Source organism: Hyaena hyaena, unplaced genomic scaffold (assembly GCF_003009895.1).
Source record: "Hyaena hyaena isolate Hyena2069 unplaced genomic scaffold, ASM300989v1 scaffold_73, whole genome shotgun sequence".
NCBI lineage: Eukaryota > Metazoa > Chordata > Mammalia > Carnivora > Hyaenidae > Hyaena > Hyaena hyaena.
This window is the reverse complement of record NW_024080705.1, coordinates 2,536,204-2,560,429: the sequence shown is the minus strand read 5'-3', so window position 1 is coordinate 2,560,429 and position 24,226 is coordinate 2,536,204. Positions and strand designations below refer to the sequence as shown.

Genomic DNA, 24,226 nt, shown 5'->3' with positions numbered 1-24,226 from the left:
TAAAAAAAAAAAAAAAAAATCACCAAAGCAGCAGGATAAAAACCAACACATGCAAAAATCAGTTACATTTCTATACATTGATAAACAGCTGAAAAAGAAATTAAAAAAACAATGCCGTCTACAATAGTATCAAAAATAAGAAGATACTTAGAAATTAAACAAAAAGATAAAAGACATAGAAAAACTACAAAATTTAATGAATGAAACTACAAAATGAAATGAAAACTACAAAACTACAAAAATTACTGAAAGAAATTACAGACATAAAAAAAATTTTTTTTTAATGTTTTATTTATTTCTAGGAGAGAGAGAGAGAGAGAGACAGCGTGAGCAGGGGAAGGTCAGAGAGAGAGGGAATCACAGACTGAAACAGGCTCCAGGCTCTGAGCTGGCAGTCAGCACAGAGCCCGACGCGGGGCTCGAACCCACGAACCGTGAGATCATGACCTAAGCGAAAGTCGGACGCTTAACCGACTAAGCCACCCAGGTGCCCCAGAAATTACAGACATAAATGGAAAGACATTTGATGTTCATGGACTGGAAGACTTAATACTGTTAAGATTTCAATACTTCCCAAAGTGATCTACAGATTCAATCCAATTCATATCAAATCATGGAAATGCAAATTAAAATAATGATTTTTTTTTAAGTTTTATTTATTTATTTTGAGAGAAAGAGAAAGTGTGCAAGCAGGGGCAGAGAGAGGAAGAGAAAAAGAGAATCCCAAGCAGACTCAAGCACTGTCAGCACAGAGCCCAACACGGACCCATGAACCATGGGATCATGACCTGAGCCAAAATCAAGAGTCAGATGCTTGATCGACTGGGCACCCAAGTGCTCCTAAAATCATGATTAAACTAACACTATATATCCAAGAGATTACCAAAATTTCAAAGTCTGATAGTGTCAAATGGGGACAGACAAGGACACACTGTAAATATGGAATATAAATTCTGATAAACAGAGTGACATTAACTTGCAAAATTAAACTTAAGTATCTTCTATGACCCAGAAATCCCATTTTAGGTATATACTTAGAAATATGAAGATTTATGTATATCATTTAATGTTCAAAGCAACATTATTTCTAACTGCCAAAAAACCAGAACCACACAAATGCCTGTTAAAAAAAAAAAAAAAGTCACCAAAGACTACCTACAGTGTGAGTTCATGTATTTGAAGTTAACCCTTAGCAAAACCGAAACTATATTTTAGGATATATACTATGTGGCAAAAATCAAGCTAAGTGGTCAAAACTTAGTTAAACAAAGTACATTTTGCTTTTTGGGAGTCTACCTAGTTTAATCCACCAAAGGTGAAGCTCAATTTCAAAGGTGAAGCTCAACTTCTATTTACTCCCAAGAACTGGTAATCAGTAGATCAGCATTCCAATTCAACTTTCAGCAATAAAAAAAATAACTATTCTCATGTGTTAATTAACTGCTCAATTTCCTCATTGTTTAAATTTAAAAAGGTGGGGAAAAAAGATAACCTATACTTCACCTTCAAGAGGGATGTTATATACAATAAATACAATATTACACATATATTATTAATATCTTGTCCAAATAAATGTTTTGAATAGAGAAAGGTAAAATAATCAGTATAAAAGATGTTTCTCCTGTTACTGTTACTCCTCAGCAGCAAATTAGGCATTTAAGGAATAATGTTTTTTTCTTGGATTCCTAGAATGCTAAACAATTCATTAAAAATATATATGTATCTACTTTCAGCTAGGAGCTACGATCTTCCAGTAATTTGCAAAATGACCAACACAAAGGGAAAGAGGAGAGACACCCCTATATGTTCTCTAGACCTTTTAGCAAATATGGAATTGGTCCTTTGGCCACATACATGCAAATCCACAAGAAAGGTTATATAATAGACATTGAGCGGATGGGCACTACTCAAAAAGGACAAATGTTACCCAACAAATGTTACCATGGCAAAACTGTAAGTCTATTTTGATGCCCAGCATGCTGAAGGCATTGTTGTAAATAAACAAAGACAAGTTCCTCTTGCCTAGAAAATTACTGTGCATACTGAAAACATTAAGTACTCAGAGCCAAGACAGAGCTTCCTGAAACATGTGAAGGGATATGATCATTATAAAATCCTCCCCCTCCCACCCACCCCCACGCTCTTGTTCCCTCTGCCTCTCTCTCTCTCTAAATAAGCAAACAAACATTTAAATAAATAAGTAAATAAGTAAAAGACCTCTGGGCTGTTAAAAAAATTCTAAGTAACAGAATATTATAGAGACTAAAATATCTTATATGATAGCTTACCTTCCACAAGCAATTTGAGTGACAATGCTTCCCATAAGTTCAAAAACTTTCCTTGGATTTATTTCATGACTGGTCGAGTTATGACCCAACTGACCATACCCTCCAGCTCCAAAAGTAAACACTCCACCTTCCTTAAAAAAACAAAAAACAAAAAAACCCACAACACTTTATCATTAGAAGACCTGATGAAAGAAAATAATTTAAGAAAATAAGTTAATCTTTAATATATGGAGTCAATTTTTCTGTTGTCTTCATAATTTAACAGATTATAGCTGAATTTTCAAGGTTAAATGTCTTAAAACTAAATTCCAGGTTGAGGCTATTTTCACATATTTAAGAAGAAATTATGTTCTTGTCATTATACTTAGTTGAAGCTATCATTAAAAGATACTAATAATTTTTTGCATTGCCTTTCACTACCATTATATTCTTACTGAATCCCAAGTACATACCTATAAAATATCACAAAACCAAAAAATGGTATCTTCAGTTTTCAAACTGGTTATACTTTTAACATAAAAGCTCTGCTGAAAGTTTAAGTAAACCAGAATGAACAAATATAGCTATTCTTAACACACAGTTGCTACAATATACAGTTGAGCCCTAAACAGTACAGGGGTTAGGGATGTCAACATCTTGTGTGCACTCAAAAATCCATATACAACTTTTGATTCCCTAAAAACTAATAGCCTACTTCTGACTGAAAGCCTCATGGATAATATGAGCAATATCTAACTTAATTTTTTTTCCTTTTGGTATTTCTAGGCTACACAATTTACTGTGAGTTTTTTTCAAAATGTCACAAATCTCCAAAAACCTTGCCAAAGTATTTGTTGAAAAAAAAAGTATGTAAGGGGACCCATGCAGTTCAACCCTATTATGTTTAAGGACCAATTATACAGGATCTGTAAAAAAATTATGATAAGAATATACAACTGGATTAGGTTATATATATAAAAGTAATTTGTGGGTTGCCTGGGTGGCTCAGTCAGTTAAGTGTCCATCTTTGGCTCAGGGCATGATATCATGGTTCTTGATTTCGAGCCTCGCATTGAGCTGTCTGCTGTCAGCACAGAACCCACTTTGGAGCCTGTGCATGCCCCACCCCACCCCTCCTCAACTACAGCTCTCACTCTCTCAAAAATAAACATGTAAAAAAAAAAAGTAAATTGTGATGACAGCTTAACATCAGCACAATTAGTGTTTTCAATTAACTGCTTTTCTTCAGTTTTAGCTACATATACAATTTTACATCCTGCTTTCAACATTTAATAGCGTAAGCATATATCTGCTATGTAAAGAAACAGATTATTCCAATGTGTGTGTAGGTATATGTATATACATATGTATGTATAAATCACGTTTTCTTTATCCATCCACCTGGTAATGGACACTTAGGTTGTTTCTTGGCTATTGTGAAAAATGCTACAATAAACATGGGTGTGCAGTTACCTCTTCAAAAACCTGTTTTTATTTCCTTCAGATATAAACCCAGAAGTGGAATCTGCTGGGTCATATAGTCCTATTTGTAATTCTTTTTCTTTCCTATTTTTTTTTTTTTAAAGTAGGCACATCTCTCTCTCTCCTAGAAATAAATAAAACATTTAAAAAAAAAAAAAAAGGGCGCCTGGGTGGCTTAGTCGGTTAAGCGTCCGACTTTCGCTTAGGTCATGATCTCGCGGTTCGTGGGTTCGAGCCCCGCGTCGGGCTCTGTGCTGACTGCCAGCTCAGAGCCTGGAGCCTGTTTCAGTCTGTGACTCCCTCTCTCTCTGACCCTCCCCTGCTCACGCTGTCTCTTTCTCTCTCTCTCTCTCCTAGAAATAAATAAAACATTAAAAAAATAAATAAATAAAAAATAAAGTAGGCATCATGCCCAGCAGAGTCCAATTAGGGGTTGAACTCCTGACCCTGAGATCAACACCCAAGCGGAGACACCCAACGGAGCCATCCAGGTGCCACACTTTGTAATCTTTTGAGGAAACTCCATACTGTTTTCCATTTGCACCAGTTTACATTGCACCAGCAGTGGAAACAAGGGTTCCCCTTTCTTAACATCCTCACCAATACTTTGTCCTTTGTTTTTCTGATAATAGTCAGCCTAATAAGTGTGAGGTGTTACCTCACTGTGGTTTTGATTTGCATTTCCCTAATGATTGTGATGTTAACATTAAGCTCCTTTTCTTGTACACATTCAGCCATTTGTGTGTGTGCGTACTTTTATAAGTTTGTTTATTTTGAGACATACAAAGGGTAAAGCACAGGGGAGGGGCAGACAGAGATGGAATCCCAAGCAGGCTCTGCACTGTCAGCACAGAGGCGGACAAAGGGCCCCATCCCACAAACCATGAGATTTTAACCTGAGCCAATGTTAAAATCAGAGCCGGCCGCTCAGTCAAGTCACCCAGGCACCCCTTATATATATTCTTTGGAAAAGTATCTATTCAGCTTGTCTATTTTAAAAATAGATTATTTACTTTTTAGCTATTGAGTTATAGGAGTTCCTTTTATATTTTGAATATTACCTCCTTGTCAGATAAATGGTCTGCTAATATTTTCATAAGCTGTCTTTTCATTTCATTGGTGTCCTCTGTGGCACAGAACGTTTTTAGTGTGTAGTCTCACCTATTTATTTTTGCTATTGTTACTTGTGCTTTAACCAATGTCAAAGGGTTTTTCATCCCATATTTCCTTCTACAAGTTTGTTTCCAATCTTAGACTTAAGTCTTTAATCCACTTTGAGTTGTTTTATTAGTGGTAAAAATAGAGGTCCAATTTCATTCTTTTGCATATAGATAACTAGTTTTTCTAGCACTATTTATTAAAAAGACCAACCTGTTCCACTGTGTGTTGTTGGTGCCTTGTCAATAATTAACTATATACGTGTGGCTTTATTTCTGGTCTATCCTGTTTGAATGGTCTATGTGTCTGTTTTTATAAAGTAGTATACTGTTTCGATTACTACAGTTGAAATCAGAAAGCATGATGCTCGAGCTTTGCTGTTCCTTCTCCAGATTGCTTTGGCTATTCCTGGTCTTTCTGGCTATTCCTGGTCAATTTCAGGATTGTCTGCTCTATTTCTGTGAAAAATGCCACTGGAATTTTGATAGGGGTTACAATGAATCTGTAGGTCACTTTCAGTAGTTTGGACATTTTAATATTCTTTCAATCTAAGAACATCTAGTATCTTTCCGTTTATCTGTGTCTTCTTCAATTTCTTTCAATGATGTCATATAGTTTTCCGTGTACAGGCCTCTCACTCCTTTGTTAAATTTGTTTTGTTTTACTGTTTATTTTTGAGAGAGACAGAGAGAGCACAAGTGGGGAGGGGCAGAGGGAGACACACAATCTGAAGCAGGCTCCAGGCTCTGAGCTGTCGGCATGGAACCCAACACGGGGCTTGAACTCACAAATCGAGAGACCATGACCTGAGGTAAAGTTGGATGTTTAACCAACTGAGCCACCCAGGGGTCCCATATTCCAAAATATCTTTTTCTTTTTAATGATCTTGTACACAGGACTTTCTTAATTTCTCTTTCAGAGTCTGTTCTTAGTGTATAGACATGCAACTGATTTTTGTACGTGGACTTTGTATCCTGCAACTTTACTGAATTCATTTATGAGTTCAGACTTTTGATAGTCTTTAGGGTTTTCTATATGTAACAGCATGTCATGTGCAAACAGAGACAATTTTACTTTTTCCTTTCTGGCTTGAATGCCTTTCTTTCTTTACTAAAATTGCTTTGGTTAGGACTTTCAGTACTAGAGTATAGGTGATAAAGGTAGGCATCCTCATCTTATTCTTGATCTTACAGGAAAAATTTTCACCTTTTCACCACTAAATATGTTAAGCTATATGCTTATTATGTTATGACCTTTATTATGTTGAAGCATATTCTTCCTATACTTTATTGAGAATTTTTATGAAAGGATGTCAAATTTTGCAAATGCTTTTCCTACATTAGGAAGATCAAATGACTTTTAACATTCATTCCATTAATGTCATGTTGATTGATTTGCAGATGTTGAAAGATTTCTGCATCCCAGGGATAAATCCCAATTGATTATGGTATGTGATTATTTTCATGTGCTGTTAAATTTTGTTTGCTCGGGGCACCTGAGTGACTCCATCCGACTTTGGCTCAGGTCATGATCTCACGGTTCGTGGGTTCGAGACCCATATCAGGCTCTGTGCTGACAGCTAGCTCAGAACCTGGAGCCTGTCTTCAGATCCTGTGTCTCCCTCTCTCTCTGGCCCTCCCCTGCTCACTCTGTCTCTCTCTCTCTCAAAAAGAAATAAAACATAAAAAAATAAAACATTAAAAAAATTTATAAATTTGGTTTGCTCATATTTTGTTGTGTTTTATATCTATGTCCATTAGGGATAAATAGCCCTTGATTTTATTCTCTTACAGCGTGTTTGTGTGGCTTTGGTATTAACATAATGGTGGCCTCATAAAATGCATTTAAAAATGTCTATTTTTTTTAAGAGTTTGTGATGGACTGGCAATAATTAAATGGTAAAATTCACCAGTGAAGCCATCTAGTCCTAAGCTGTTTTTTTTTTTTAATGTTTTATTTATTTCTGAGAGAGAGAGAGACAGCATGAGCAGAGGAGGGTCAGAGAGAGAGAGAGGGAGACACAGAATCCAAAGCAGGCTCCAGGCTCTGAGCCAGCTGTCAGCACAGAGCCTGACGCGGGGCTCGAACCCACAAACCGTGAGATCATGACCTGAGCTGAAGACAGATGCTTAACCAACTTAGCCACTCAGGGGCCCCAAGTCCTGGGTTTTCTTTGTTGGGAGATTTGTGATGAGTGATTCATTCTCCTTCCCTGTTAAAAGTCTGTTTAGATTTTCTACTTTTTAATGATTCAGTCTTGGTAGCTTTGGATGTTTCTAGGAATTTATCCATTTCATTTATGTTATCCAGTTTAACACAAAGGAACTATGAACTATGTTCATAGTTTCTTACAATCCTTTGATTTGTGTTGTATCAGTTGTAATGTCTCTTCATTTCTGATACTGAGTCTTTAATCTACCTAAACATGTTGATTATTTTAGCTTTTCAGGAAAACAGTTCTTAGTTTTGTTGATCTTTGCTGGTTTTAGCCTTTATTTCTCCTTTGACCTATTATTTTCTTCCTTCTGCTAACTTTGGTTTCCCTGCTGCCCCCTATCAGTCCCCTGAAGTATAAAGGCTACTTCTTTGAGACTTTTTCTTAATGTACTTGTATGTTATAAACACTTTATTGGATTTATAGTGACAAAGCCTATTTTTATCTATCCCCCTCAAAGCTGATTTTGCTGCATCCCTTAAGTTTCAGTATGTTGTTTCCATTTTCACTTGTCTCAAGATATTTTTTTACTTCACTTTATTTTTTGACCTTGTAATTGTTTAGGAGTGTGTTTTCTAATCTCCACATATGTGCAAGTGTTCTGGCTCTCCTCTCATTATTGATTCATACCATTTCAGCTGGAAAAGATACTTGATAGGATTTCAGTTCTTTTTAAACTTGTTAAAGACTTGTCTTGTGACCTAACATATGATCTCTCCGGAAGAATATTCCATTATTTGCTTGAGAAGAATATGTGCATTCTGCGGCTATTGGATGGAGTTCTGTTATTATATTTGGTATAAAGTATAATTCAAGTCCAATATTTCCTTACTGGTTTTCTGTATGGATGACCTACCTATTGTTGAAAGTGGGGTATTGGACTCCCCTGCCATTACTGCTGTCTATTTCTGCCTCCAGCTCTGTTAATAATTGCTTAATATTATTTAGGTACTCTTACATTGGGGGCGTAGATAGGTATAGTTGTTATATCCTCTTCATGAACTGGCCTCTTTAATTTTAATTATCTGATACTGATGCCATGCTTAAATTTTCCTGATTATTTTATTTAAATCATCACACCAAAGCACATGTCTGGTTGATAATGTTAAAAATAAGCAAGTTAAGAAGTCTCAAAGCCTAATCTATCCACATTAAGTTTAATGTTTTGATCTTTGCCTCGATCCACTATTAGGGAGTATAAAATAGAAATTTTCTAATCTTATTATTTCTCTTAGATTAGTTGGAATTATTTTATACAGAACTTAAAATCATCAACTATTAAATTACTCTATATTCCAATCTGCAAATAGGAGGCAAGAAAAATGCTTCTTTGTTATTTACAAATTTTTAGAAAAATGAGTTATTGTCCTAGCAACTTTCAAAGATAAGCAATGAAGTTTGCTTTATATTGATTTGAAGAAGAGAGTATTATAATGCAGTCATGGATTTTTATATACTTGGTATATTTCCATGTATTGCCATCGTAATTTCTTTTTGTGAAAATTCCTTGATGTTGTCCCACTGATATGACCTTAGTAGTCTCCTTTTTTTTTTTTTAAACACATAACACCCAAAGCTATTCTCAGACTTATTTTTTTCCTTGCCCCAGATATGAATTCAGACTCTTCTCTAAGCAGCTCTGGTTATTTTTCATATTGAATCTACTAAATCAAGTGATGCTCACTGCTTCCAGACCGTACATGGCTAATTACTTCAAGGATCATTCAGTGGTCATTGAAAAAAAAATTTTTTTTTTACAAGAAAAAGAATAAGACTTCATACCAGCACTTCTGATTAAAGGTAAAGATCACAAAGGTGCCTGGGTGGCTCAGTTAGTTAAGTGTCCAACTCTTGATTTCGGCTCTGGTCTTGATCTCAAGGTTTCGTTGAGTTTGAGCCCCACATCAGGCTCTGCACTGACCCTTAAGAGTCTGCTTAAGATTCTCTCTCTCTCTCTCTGCCCCTCCCCAGCTCATGCTCTGTCTCTTTCAAAATAAACAAGCTATTAAAAAAGTTATTAAAAATAAATAAAAGTAAAGATCCTGAGATTTTAATTCTTATTGCTCTACAGTTCTGTCTTAAGCGGAAGACCATAGTTTCTAGTAACAGAAAAGTACTATTTGCTTTTTCCTATCCTGTATGTAATATATTGAAAATAATACTATCAATTTTACTACTAATAGTAAGATTACAGAATGCAGTTTAAAATTTTGTGTGAATTCCGTTTATCTTCAGGCTATTTCCCACTAGAGATCTACAACAAAATAATGTATCGTAAAAGGACTTAAGAGAATTCTCCTGGGGCGCCTGAGTGGCTCAGTTGGTTACGTGTCCGACTTCAGCTTAGGTCATGATCTCACGGCTCGTTGGTTCGAGCCCTGCATCGGGCTCTGTGCTGACAGCTCAGAGCCTGTTTCAGATTCTGTGTCTCCCTCTCTCTCTGCCCCTCCCCAACTCATGCTCTGTCTCTGTCTCAAAAATAAACAAACATTAAAAAAAAGAAAGAATTCTCCTTTTGTAGTGTGCCACTAGTGCTTTATTATTTTCAATTCTTAGTAATTGCTTAAAAACATATGCTTCCTTTTTAATTATATGTAACAGTTTCTAGGTTGTAAAGTCAAAACTGTAAGGCAAATTTTGATCTAGGTATTTAATTTTTAAAAATATAAATAACATGAAACATGTTCATCTTTTATCCCTGCTTATACAATGGCAACTATTCTTTACCTTCCTCTTTTTACTTAACAATATATGCTGAAAATATTCCACAGTATAATACAGAGATCTTCTTCATTCTATTTCACAAGTCATGTTTACATGTAAAACACCTGTTTTACAAGTCTTGCGTGGTTACCAAAGTTTATTTAATTAGGCCGCTGATGGACATCTGCATTCTTTCATTCAATTAATGGCCCTGTGCATATATAATGTCCTATCTTTAGGACAGACTCTTAAAAGTAGGATTGCTAAGTCAAAAGATGTCTGTATATATGATTTGCATAACGAATTTGTTTTTTAAGCTTATTTATTTTAGCTTATTCTGAGAGAGAAAGTGCGAATGGGAGAGGGGCAAGGAGAGGGGTACAGTGAGAATCCCAAGCAGGCTCTGCACTGTCAGTGCAAGGAGTTCGAACTCATGAACAATGAGATCATGACCTGAGCCAAAATCAAATGTTTAACCAGCTGAAACACCCAGGCACCCCTGATTTGCATGATGACTTTGTAAATAAAGCTAAAAAAATTTGACATCTTTATGATAGTGTGTTCATACCCATTAACATACATTATCTTTACATTTATTCTGTTCGTAAGTATCTTTTGAAATTTTTCCTGATGTTGTCTTCCTAATACAGGTTTTATACAAGGAAACTGTTTTGTAAAGCAATCCTAATTTATTTGCAAGAAATTCTTCCAGGAAAACAAAAGATATATGGATATGGAGCTATATTCTAACTTAAATCAAGGGAAAATTATTTTCCATTTGGATTTTTAAAACTATCTGATTTTGTTAAAAATAATATACCCCAAAAATTCCAGTGAACAAGTATCACCAGCTACTGTCTTGAGAGGAACACAGAAGACTGGGATTTTAAAAAACTCAACAGATAGAAACAGTTACATATCCTAAGAAAATAAGATAAGTGATTATTTGAAGAGCTGAATTTGATAAAGCATCAACATTTTGAGTCTTCCCACAACAAAGTTAGTACTAAGGAATAACACACAAAATATTTTTTACATTATTATTTCAACATAGCCTTATTTAAAAACAAACAAATGAAAAAAAAAACACAGCCTTAGTTCTTCTAAATACCCATGACAGAAGATAACGACTAGAATTTAGAACTTGCCAACATGATTCAATAAGGCTTTAGTGATTATATTTGTAACTTGATAAAAATCAATAAAATAGTAAGATTGGCAGATAAGTAAAATTTCCTTACTAACAGGCAATTACAGTAATATAAAAAATTTAAAAATCAACTTTTATAATTAGTCATCATATTTTTAAAAGTACTGAATATACTATAATGATAAGGAAAATTCTTATCAAAAATAAAAATTCCCAATGTGGGTGTGTAGAAATTTGTGTGTGTAGAAGTCTGATTAGAAGTTAATTTTTTCTTGCAACTTTATCTACTCTTCAAAATGAAGATAAAGCAAACACATCAATTTCCAATTCAGGCAATAAAAACCATGCCAATAATATTCCTGGTAAAGGTTAATTTAATGTTTTTATTTTCATTTTTCTTCTAATCACTGGAGAACTACACAGTAATGATAATGAAATGGCACATACCTAAGAAAGGACAGAGTTAAAACCATTAATGAGACTGTACTGAAGGCTTATTATAACTGCATAATTCTTGGCCTGTGAATAATACATTCATTCTCCTCTATTACCTGTTACATGATATTTATAAGCCCAATGGGAGTTAAATTAAAATGAGGCAGTTACACAATATAAATAGGTTTGATACACATAAAATGGCAAGTATGACAAACTAAAAGGGCACTTTTTTTCTTTCAAAATATTCCTAAAGCAGTATTTCACATGAAGCTTGAGAAATTCAACAAAATGTATTATCACTGCATTTAATAGATCATAATTCACATTTCATAACCTAAAACAAAGCTGAAAATTAAGGTAAGTTGTTTATAACCAGTAATAATTTAATGCTTTGTTTCAAGATAAATTATTTTTTAGTCATGTTTTAGAGTAAGTATCATGAAAAGACTCACTTATTATAAAGTAACTACCATGAATAATCATAAAGAAATTTTATGGGAATACAATACCTTGGTTAGTGCAGCAGTATGATCTTCTCCACAACAAATATAAACTATTTTCTGAGTTCTTAGTGACTTTAGTAAATTAGGAACATACCTATCTGAAAATTCCAACAAGAGACATTAACGGTATTTTTAAATTAAAACTCTTCCACAATGTGTTTCCTTTACAGATTCCCAAGCTCAGTAGACAGTGACAAATAATTTTAACTGTAAGTCAATGATTTTGTAGTACAAGCCAAATTAACTGGGTTCTCAGATCTTTCTATTCATGGCGCTATGATAAAGGAGGGTTTTAAAGGGTAATTTAAGTGTTAAACTTCCCTAACATCAATCTACACAGGACTAGAAATCAAGGCATTTCAAAGCTATCTGTTTCTAATATACATACATCATTCTTTATATTTACCTCATGATAATTAAGCTCACAGGATTCTATTTAAATGCATGAAAATTATGCTTCCTGCTACTTGGTACCAGAAAGGAAATATGTCCTAATCTGACATACTTTTCTTATGCAGAATAAAATATTTTAAAATTCTGAGTATTATTTGCTTATCATTACCAGTTGTTACTAGACCAACAACTCACTTTTGTCCACTTAAATCATGACAATTATGTTGAGCTTGGTGAAATTAGGTTTTGTATTTCAAATACTGGCATTTGAACTAATGCAGTTATGAAAAATCAGTTCCAAGATCCTGACTTGTTTCAAGTAATTATAATTTTTTAAATTCAAATTGTTTATTTTCAAGACTCTAGAATCCATGTTAAAAGTGAAGCCCAAGATAGACTTAATGACTCAGATTATTTAAATATTTCCTTGAAAAACTCAAACAGATTAACATTCCATGTTGCTTTTCAGAATAACTTTACAACTTCTTTCCACCAATGATGGCCAATAATCGATTTCCAATTTGAAGTATTGTTTTTCACAACTTTCTTTTAATGAACATCTAAAAACAAAGATTTTTATCCAGATATACTTTCTAGAGTTTATTTTGCGATAAAATGGTATTTTCTGGCCTTCCCACAATCCCTTAAAAATATTATCAAGTGAAATTTTTAAATAAACCTTCCATCCCCTTCTCCATATCAGGAAGATTTGGGTACATTTCTTCCTGACATAAGAATCCATCTCAAAAGATCATCTCTTTATTAAAGTACATTTATTTATAAATAATGAGAACCTACCATTTTCATCATTAAGACCTAGTTGACCAAATTTGTTGCGACCCCATCCAAAAATAGCTCCAGAAAGGGTGAGTACAAAACTATGAGCTCCTCCTGCTGCAACTTGCATGAAAGGAATTCCAAGCAAAGATTTAATCAGCTGTGGTGAAGCTTGCTTTTTACAGTCAATGCCTAAACCCAACTGGCCATATTTATTTTGTCCCCAACAGAAGACTTCACTTGCTGTAAAACAGAAATTATAAAATTAACCATTTTTCTCACACACAAAAAAATTTCATTTGAAGATTATCAGTTATTTTGAGACATTCTCTCTCTCATCAAATGGAAATATATATTCTTCTTTATTAAGTTATTTCTTATATGGAAACATATAAGAACATTCTGTATTGGTACACTTTAAGTTTGACCAACTCTACTAATGAATGGGTAAGTCACATAACTGAGTGTAGTCTCATTTCCTTACGTTCCTTAGGATAGAACCCATCTCTTTTTTAATATTCCTCAAGTCTCACTTTTATTCTTTGGTTTATCCAAGAGGCACACAACCAGCTCAAGCCTTCAGTTATTATATGCTGATCACATTCAAAATTTTATCACTAGACCAGACCTTTCTTATGAGCAACATATCCATGTATCCAATTGCTTATATGATTATCTACACTTGGATATTACAAACACACTTCCAGCTCAGCATGTTCCAAACAATTTATGACCCCACCCTACCTCCCATATCTGGAACTATTCTCAGTGTTCTCCATCTCAATAAATATTATAACCGCCTCAGTAGCACAACCCATAAACATAGGGAGTCATCCTTAACTCTTCTCTCCTCTTACCTGATACACAAATTGGTTATCAATCTATCATATATCACCATATAACATATAGTTTTCCTGCTAAAGAAAAATATGGCACATAGATCCATCCCTCACCATCTCACCTGATTCTCTCTACTTGTCACTTCTGCTCCCCCAGCTGCACCCTGTTTTGCAACTTCAGACATCTTTTTATTTATTCTTATTAACTAAGTGGCACTAATAATTGTTTTTAAAATTCATACTATAAATTAGTACACACTTAATAGTAAGTTTTCCTCTAAAATTAGACCCTGCGTCCTCTCCCAAAAGACAACCACTCTTACTGGTATGTACTTCCAGAAATATTCTATACACATTCTAGCAGACACAGTGTAACAATACACAGAGGTATTATTAAAATGTAGATTTGATAATGTTGCTCACCTGAAAAAAATATATAGCACAGCCTTCCTACTGGTACTGGGATAAGCACTTTTAACAATGTTAAAAGTTAATGTTCTGCATAACCTACCTGTTTCCAAGCTCATTTCATACCAGTCTCTTCCCTCACTCACTCTACTCTAGTGACACTTGCCTTCCTTGACATTCTCCAATGCTCACTTCTCACCACTTGCAGTTCCCTCTGTGTAGACCTTCCCTTCATCTTTGTCTAGTTCACTTCTACTCTATCCTAGAAGGAAGGAGGTTTCCCTGGTGGCCAGATTAAGTTTAGTCCCCTGCTATATGTTTTAAATATCCTATACTTTTTTCTTTACAGTCCTTTTTCATTGTATAAAATTATATTATTTATATGAATATGACTGTACCATTAAGTAGCAGCTAGTAGTGTACTGTTTACCGCTAAATACTATACACTCTAAAGCGCCTAGCTCATACTGAGATGTCAAAAAAAAAAATCATTAAATGAATAAAATACTGCTAAAGCATGAAGCTGAACAAGGCAAAAGAATCCCTGTAAGTTAAGGCAGAAAACGGTCTCTCATCAGTAAAACCTTTGGGGTTAAATTTATTTTGGATCTACATACCAAAATATCAAAAGAGGGCTGACAAAGTAACAACAAAGAATACAGAGATGCCAGCTTCTCCTCTGCCTACAGAAATGCATATGCCTTAATATTGGCATTTAAGGCCTTTGTAACACATTGCCTCAAATGAAGTATCAGTATGTCTCCTATGTTCTCACAATACCCACATAAAACTATATGCTGATATTCAATTACACAAGATACTTTTCCTGATTTTAGCCTTTACCGATACTACCACTTTAACCAATCCTCAACCCTTCCACTAGCACTTCTCAACATTTCTCTAATTCTGAGAAAATTTTATTCATCTTTTAAGACCTGTATCAAATACCAAGTCCCTCTTATTGTTAACAATTTTATTGGTTTGAACAAATTACACTTTTTTCTTCATTCCCACATAGCATTTTACTTCGGCCTTAACCAAAACAATACGGTTTCTTTTCTGCCTCAAACTAGTTATTTATTTGTATACCTGCCCTCTTCACTACATACTATGGTCCTTAAAATAATTCTCTCTGCTTGTCACTTTGGCTCCTGTCTTTGCCACCCTACCCTGTCATTAACTGTATTATCTTACCTGTATTTCCCCACAGCTCTAGCCTAGTACTGCATTCACAGTAGACCCCACTAGACATTTAATGAATTAAATAATAATTAATAATGAAGCCACTGGAACTTCTGCTTTAAATGGTAATGACCAACATAGTAATAACCTATGCAACAATCCTTAGCTGGCATATGAAGAAGTTAAATGTATAAGAAACAAATGCAAACAGAGCTAAGAGGATGCTTAGCTTTCTTTGTTTTTATTCATAAAAAGTCTGAGATCCTGAATGAGACTGAGCAAGTTATAACCTTCCTTATCTATGAAGGCTTAGCACTTAGCAAACTAGAGAACAATCAGACACAAAAATCAATTTCATGTCTATATACAAGCAATAACAATGTGGAAATAATACTGTTCACAATAAAAAATATCAAATTATCTATGGAAAAATCTAATAAAAGATGTGTAAGACCTCTCCACAAGAAACAACAAAATACTACTGAGAAAAATTAAAAGGAAATTGAAATGAGGGATATAACATGTCCAAGAATTAGAAGAATCAATATTATAAAGATTTCCCTAAAACTGATTTACAGAAACAATTTAATCTCAATCAAAATCCCAGAATTTGTGTGTCTGCGAATACTGGCAAGCTAATTCTAAAACGTATATGGATATGAAAAAGATCAAAGAGGACCAGGACAATCTTGAATAAGAACAATGTTGGAGGACTTTCTACTCAATTCAAGTACCAAGTAATAAAACTGTAAAAGGCCAAGAAAATAAAAACAATACTTACCTTTAGAAAGTGCAAGTGAATGATAGTAACCACAAGCAACCTGTACTATCTGGATATCTGACAAACTTTTAATATTTCTAGAAAATAAAAAAAGAGCAAAATCAGTTAATTCCATTTAATAAATGGATCATGAATACTATTTATTAATGCCCTTTATTGACCACCTACTATGTGCAAGTAGTTTCCTACTGACCTAGTATTTCATGCTATTTTTTTATACAAATTCAACTTACCCAACTATTTATGCTAACATCAGTAAACAAAATCTAATGTGAAAAAATTAAGAGGTGTAATAAGAAAACACTTTGAAAAAGTATTAAGCAACGTACTAAGCTCACACCTCAAGGATTCCTCAAGTGTTTTTCTAATTCAGATGTTCTACCAAAATAAAAAAAAAAATCTTTAGCTTAAAGTGTGAAACCTGGCAATTTATTTGTAAAACAAATTTACATGAACTAATTTGTCTAAAATTGGTGTCTGGCTTCATTTAATACATGTTCTCTATAAAGCTCCTTAAGAATCAACAGATTCCTGGGGCGCCTGGGTGGCTTAGTCGGTTAAGCGTCCGACTTTCGCTTGGGTCATGATCTCGCGGTTCGTGGGTTCGAGCCCCGCATCGGGCTCTGTGCTGACTGCCAGCTCGGAGCCTGGAGCCTGTTTCAGTCTGTGATTCCCTCTCTCTCTGACCCTCCCCTGCTCACGCTGTCTCTCTCTCTCAGAAATAAATAAAACATTAAAAAAAAAATTAAAAAAAAAAAAAAAAGAATCAACAGATTCCTATCATGTGGTGCTACCAAATCACAAATTATGAAACCTATTCCTTTTGAACTATCCTTTACCTCTGCATCTAAATCAGTGATATTAAACAATTCTTTACGAGAGAAATTTACTCAAGTCATGTTTATTGTGATCACTGATGGTCAGTTATATTTCTACCATCTTGCATTTTTTCCTTATATTTTTACAGTTTCTACCACCCCATCCCAATTTCTAAATTTTCCTTAACTGTAACATAATTCTAAAGGCTAATTTTTAAAGCCTTACAAAAATAAAGTAACTTTTTACACCAATCACCCCAGGTGTTTCTTTTGCATTTCCCCTTCTCCTGGTCATTCTGTTTTCCTGAATGAATGTTTTCAAGATAAAAAGGGGGGAGGAAACAATAATATGTTTCTTATTTCCCTTTACCTGATACTGCCACCTGACCTGATTCTGCCATATGAGAGTCCGGAGCAAGTTCTGACCAGAGTGTCGATACCCATGATTTTCGGGAGGCAGCTTCAGCAAATCAAATTTTGAGCAGGAGAAAGGAGAGTTACTCTAATTCCATACTGTTGTACTAAAAATATTTTTATTTAGTGGATTTATGTTCTTAATTACAAAACCTGAGGGTTGCACTGCTATAAGTTAGCATAATCCAGTAAGTTAGCAGGATCCAATGCACCTTCAGATTTTCAAATGCAGCAAAATGGCATTTTTCTGCAATTAGCAAAATCAAACACTAGCAACGCAAAAACAGGAATAAAAAAATAAATGGATTTGTTCAATTGTGAAGTTATTGAACATTTACTTTTACTGTTTATGTATATCAGGCACATGATACACTGACCAGTAAACTATATTAGGTATTTTTAAAATTATATTGTTTATAAAAATCTGTTCCAGGTATCAAGTCCAAATAAAACACTTCAAATATTACACTCTCATAGCATCTTAATGTTTTTTTTCCTTCACAGCATTTATCACTGTTAATTACTAGTGTACTTATTCATTTAATTATTACTAGTGTACTCTGCTCAACAATAAGCTCTGGAAAGGCAGATTATATGTCTTATATCCATAGAATTCCAGCACTCACCACAGTGCCTGGCAAGAAGCATGTATTGAATACACTGTTAAAGGATAAGTGAGTTTGCAAAGTCTTTAAGACTGTAGTATTAAACCATTCATAAAGTCTGCCCCAAAACTTCTAAATTTGAATAGCAATTTACACTTGGTGACTTCCACATTTCCAAAATTATTGTAAGGTTTGGAATACAACATAAATGTTAATTTCATTAGCCATGTCTGCAACGGTGACAAGGAAAGATAATCTACTGTGGCATTATTGTGTATGGGCGCCTGTGTGACTCAGTTAAGTGTCTGACTTCAGCTCAGGTCATGATCTCAAGGTTCGTGAGTTTGAGCCCCACATGGGGCTCTCTACTTTCAGTGTGGGAGCCCAATTTGGATCTTCTGTCTCCCCCTCTCTCTATCCCTCCCCTGCTCTCGTGCACTCATTCTCCCTCTCTCTCAAAAACAAACATTAAAGAAAAAAAAAAAAAGAAAAATTTACACTAACAACCAATCTAATCTCCACCATTAAAAAAATATTTTTTCTTTTTAATCTAAAATTGCAATATATGTTTAAAACTGAGTGAAATCTAGAAAATAAATTTTACTTTTGACCAAGCTAATAAGTCAAACATTTTTAATTAGTTCTTATAAAGAAATCACTATTTTCACAAGGATCATATTACACCACTGTTATTCTTTTTATTGCATATGTCCAAGAAACAGAACTTTTAAAATTAAACTACAACTTAATGGCCAATAATAATGTTTCTAAATGCTGTGTGGAAAAATATATATTTCCATTCATACCAAATTAACAGACAGTAAAATTAGGCTTAATTTTTTAATAAGGGTATAACATATATCCTACATTAAAAAAAAAAACTAGGCAGAAAGCAGAGACCAGCATCGGTACTGAATAATTTCAGTCCTTCCCCAAGAAGTAGTGATTTCAAAATAAAATAAAATTAGAAGCAGGAAAAGATCATTAAAGTAGTAAAAATTTCAAATGTAATCTATTATTAATTTTATACTCTTCTTTCATTTTAAAGTGTTGCTTTAAATATTATTATCAATTTTGCATTAAAATTGATTTTGTTCTCAAGGAAGTACAGCCTAATGTGAATAGGCTTTTCTGATCATTCTTATAAAAATTAAACACTAATTTTAAAAATCTATTTACATACAGTTGAGTTTTCTCTGATCTTCTATATGTTTTATTCAAAATGAATGAGAAATTTATGAAGCTGGCTGATATCTCTAAGCATACAGACAAGGACTTGCATCTAAAAATGATTTGGCTCCCAGAAAAAATAAAATAAAAATTTGGTACCAAAATTAAAAAAAAAAAATCACTGGCAGTCTTTCACAAAAATGTATTTCTACTATGTCGTATACTGATTTGATTTCAAACCTATTTATGACAAAAATGAAACTATTATTAAAAGTAAAGATGTGATATAAAGATGAAGTAAGTTGTCAGGATGTCATCATCTCATCTGCTCTGGATGAACTCAGTGACTTAGCTGCTGAGGGGGGATCCCCACTGGGGGCTGAACAATAAAAACACATCAAGAAAAACTATAGCAATATAACATTTAGACTATAAATACTGAGAGTTTGTGAGGATTACTGCAGAGTCTTAGGTCTTGGCAAGTCTACTCTTTGCTGATCTAAGCAGTTCTCCAAGGACCTGAGGTCAATTAGCTCCAGCCATAGTAAATTAAACTTTTTTTTAGTTTCTTTATTTATTTTGAGATAGAAAGAATATGAGCAGGGGAGGGGCACTGACAGAGGGAGAGAGACAGGGAGAGAGAGGGAGAGGGAGGGAGAGGGAGGGAGAGAGAGAGAGAGAACCCCAATTAAGTTCTACACTGTCAGTGGAGAGCCCAATGCAGGGCTTGGACCCATGAACTGAGAGATCATGACCTGAGCTGAAACCAGGAGACAGATGCTTAACTGACTGAGCCACTCAGGTACCCCCATAGTAAAGGAGACTTTTTAACCCTCAGTGGTAAAAACCAAGCAGCAGCCTTGAGAAAAGGATGCCCTCACCGGTCAATACTTGCTAGGTGCATCCTTCCCTAGCAACATGCTCTAATAAAACAGAGGACTTTTATATTTGTGCTGGCAGGAGGACATCAGGTCTCAGTTGGCTAAACCATCTCTCCCTAGTACCAAGTCATATGAAAGTATATCTCAGCTAAATTTGATCTTTATTACTATCATCTCCTCTTGCTTGAAACAATAGTGTGATTTACCTATCATTGGTTGGAGTATGTTAATTTATTTACTGGCTTAATAAGAGACATTATCTCATATGCTACTGGCTTGTGTAATCCCTGCAATAAACTGGTGTTACATAGTTAAATAATAAACTGCTGGCAAAGACAAACTCAGCCTCTGAGCATGATTTGCCTGAAAACAAAGCACAATTAAATACTAAACTGGCCATTAACACAGGAGAATATCAGTAAAAACTATGTATATATCATAACAAATCAGATCAGTCCACTGAAAACTGAGTAGGCTCAACAGGAAAAATGACTTAACAAAGAGCTTAAAGTTAATATACATGTTTAGCAAATATAAAAACATACAAGTTTAAACCAAAAAACTCACAAAAGATCTCTTTCAGGTCCCTATCCATGTTCATAAAATAATAAAGTCACAAATACAGAATTTATTATAGGGCATTGTTCAAATAAACTCATACAATAACATTCTCTACTTAATTACCTTTCTTTCCATTTAGTAAGAATCATGGATTACTGCCTGAAATCCCCTCTACTAGAAGTGAACAGCAACAAAAATTTAAAGATGGTTTTAAGAAACCAATAAGTATAAGATATTAGAAAGCTTGGATAAAAACCTTGGTTTTGAGAATGCTGACTTAGAAAATCAAACGTAAGAACCTTTTCAATCCTAAATACACACAACTTAAAATCTTAAATTAAAAATCCCATTCTACAACAATTATTTACGGGAGGAAATGAAAGCAATAGAAGATATGACAAATGTGAGGTCACTATGTTTCTATGAATGCTTTGTATTATTACATAGCTAATAGCCATTTGGTTGCAAATTTCTGAAATAAATCTAAACTGAAATGACTAAAAGAATTCAATTTACTTAGCTTAAGAAAAAAATTTTCTCTGAAGAGGACTATCATTAAAAGATATTAAAAGCGTAATAACAGTTGTGTTTGTTATTTAATTGTTAAAACAGAAGAAAGAAATGGAGGGGCACCTGGGTAGCTTAGTGGGTTAAGCATCAGACTTCAGCTCAGGTCATGAGGAGAAGGAGGAGGAGGAGAAAAATAATAATAAAGGGGAAGAAATCTGGGGAGTTTTGTGGAACTTAGTTACAAAGTCAATCAAGAAAATATGTGAATATGATGTATCCAAAAGTCTCAAAGGACAGTTCACTACTAGAACAATTACAAAATTTAAAGATCAAAACAAAACCACTTTTAACAAATTAAAACAATCAAAATAAGACAAAACCACTTTTAATAAATTAAAACAAACTAAACACTTTAGATACTTTTAAGTTTTTCAATAAACATATACACATGAGGAATTATCAGCTTACTGAAGGAACAAGCTACCTTTCGTACTTAAAAAAAAACAACCTCATTTCTAACAGTTTCTATTCTGAAATATATTATTAGTTCCCACGTTCCATTTTCTTATCCTAGTAAGTTCTATCCTACTTCATAAACCAAAACAAACATTGTCAATGTTAAATAGATAAATAAACAAAATATCTAAATGTGTGTAAAATAATGCTACCTAGAATAAATCTAAAATTTAGTTTAATACCTTGTTTCTCTGGAGAATTCTCTTTTGTCCCTATAACTATTACTAGGAAGAAAGAACAAGAGTTTAAGGAAGCAAGAATTTGTATAATATAAAAAACAAAGCGTGAGTTAATGTATTACTTATGTATTGAAAACAAATTGGATACTTTCTTTAAATCTCTGTATTTTTACCTAAATATGTTCATACTCTTACAATTTTTAAAATTAAAACAATGGCTGTGCCTTATGTAAATCTCTAAGAATACATTAATGAGGCATTTATTTTTTAATTTTGAAATAATTCAATGATGAATTAGTGGCTGACATAAGCTGTGGCCACTGTTTTGTAAAAAGTGGAAAGTGACTGAATTCTTTCTACACTAAGCATGTGGGACTTCTATATTCAATAAAAACAGAGACTTAAAAAAAAACAAGACAAAGAAACAAGCAATTGTTTCTTGGGGTACTTAAGATAGTACAATCATAGTTTAAATTAGCCTAAATCACTCTAAAATTTTAGTAAGAAAATGTTTATAATAAAGTACATATTCCACATCTCTTATTTTTACAAACATAAATAATTTCGGAGAAAATAATATTAAAAAAAATAGCACTCAGCCCAAATTAGAGGCAAGAACCTACCTGGTAAACTCCTTAAGAACTCAAAAGGGAGAAATAATTAGGTGTCAACTCTTACATACCCACAGTAAGCAGAATAATTTAGATAACAAATGTATTATAAAAGAGTGTTAAAGACCTCTTTTTGGTCACCTTTGTTACCTGGGTACTCTGATACATTCCTCTGATCCTAGCAGGCCAAGCTGTCCATCAGAATCGAGACCCCAAGCATACACCTGGCCTTTGTCATTTAGTGCTAATGTATGAGCTTCTCCACATGAAACAGCTACGATATTTTGAGCATCCAGGGCAACAACCTGCTCTACAGAAATCAAGAAGAGAAATATTACATTCTAGTTTTGAACTACCAATGAGAATAAAACACAGACTTCATCTTGTACAAAAAAGCTTAAGATAATGATAAAATACAGACTAAGTGTAACACTAGTTATTCTGAAAAATTTAACAAGTATGTGCTACATAAAATTCTCATTGAGGTAAATACAGATAACATCCTTAAGGATAAGCAATTCAAAATATTAAGTGACTTGAACATTTTGGGGAACAAGTTTAAGGTTTATAAAATTACTCTCAGAAAGTTACTCTTCATTCAAAGCCACTGCCAATAACAGCTGATAAGGGAATCATTTAAATATCCTGGACTATTTAATAATAAAATCAGAATTGACATACACTATGAAGTGACTCTGAAATTAATAAAATAATCTGAATTGGCAATTTCTGATAGAAAAGCACATTCTTTACAGATCTCATAAATAATGCATCTACTAGAAATGCTGAGGAGGGACTTGAAAGGCAATGTAACCATAACAAATAGGTTTTAGTTTATAGACTGCCATTTTTAACATCAAAGATATAAAAATCCATATGTGGTTAAAATGTGTTCAAGTTTCAAACCAGAAATTAATTTAAAATATTGGTCCTTCACATCTAGATGGCAAATAGACACATGAAATGATGCTCAGCATCCCTCCTCATCAGGGAAATACAAATCAAAACCACACTGAGATACCACCTCATGCCAGTCAGAGTGGCTAAAATGAGCAAATCAGAGAACTCTAGATGCTGGCGAGGATGTGGAGAAACGGGCACCCTCCTACACTGCTGGTGGGAATGTAAACTGGTGCAGCCCCTCTGGAAAACAGTGTGGACGTTCCTCAAAAAATTAACAATAGAACTCCCCTACGACCCAGCAATAGCACTGCTAGGAATTTACCCAAGGGATATAGGAATGCTGATGCACAGGGGCACATGTACCCCAATGTTCCTAGCAGCACTCTCAACAATAGCCAAAACATGGAAAGAGCCTAAGTGTCCATCAACAGACGAATGGATCAAGAAGATGTGGTTTACCTATACGATGGAATACTACATGGCAATGAGAAAGAATGAAATCTGGCCATGTGTAGCAACATGGATGGACCTTTAGGGTGTTATGCTGAGCGAAATAAGTCAGGCAGAGAAGGATAAATATCATATGTTTGCACGTATAGGAGGATTAGGAGGAACTTAACGGAGGACCATGGGGGAGAAGGGGTGAAATGGTGGGGGAGAGGGAGAGAGGCAAACCATGAGAGACTCTTGAATGCTGAGAACAAACTGAGGACTGATGGGTATGGGGGGGAGGGGGCAGATGGGCATGGGGGAGGGCACTTG

At 34.2% G+C, this 24,226-nt stretch overlaps 1 protein-coding gene across 6 annotated transcripts in view; it reads right to left on the bottom strand.

Moving 5' to 3' along the window:
* The window catches only part of HERC4 (HECT and RLD domain containing E3 ubiquitin protein ligase 4), a 142,758-nt gene that overhangs the window by 89,005 nt on the left and 29,527 nt on the right, over positions 1 to 24,226 (bottom strand). For all 6 annotated transcript variants that reach the window (XR_005528576.1, XM_039233220.1, XM_039233223.1 and 3 more), the window contains 5 exons: positions 22,712 to 22,871; positions 16,297 to 16,373; positions 13,108 to 13,329; positions 11,923 to 12,014; positions 2,289 to 2,419 (listed from right to left, as the gene is read on the bottom strand). Coding sequence is in view for 5 of the 6 variants with exons in the window: in XM_039233220.1 (XP_039089151.1) it covers positions 2,289 to 2,419; positions 11,923 to 12,014; positions 13,108 to 13,329; positions 16,297 to 16,373; positions 22,712 to 22,871 (682 nt within the window). In the remaining variant the exon portion in view is untranslated. The remainder of the gene's footprint in view (positions 1 to 2,288; positions 2,420 to 11,922; positions 12,015 to 13,107; positions 13,330 to 16,296; positions 16,374 to 22,711; positions 22,872 to 24,226) is intronic.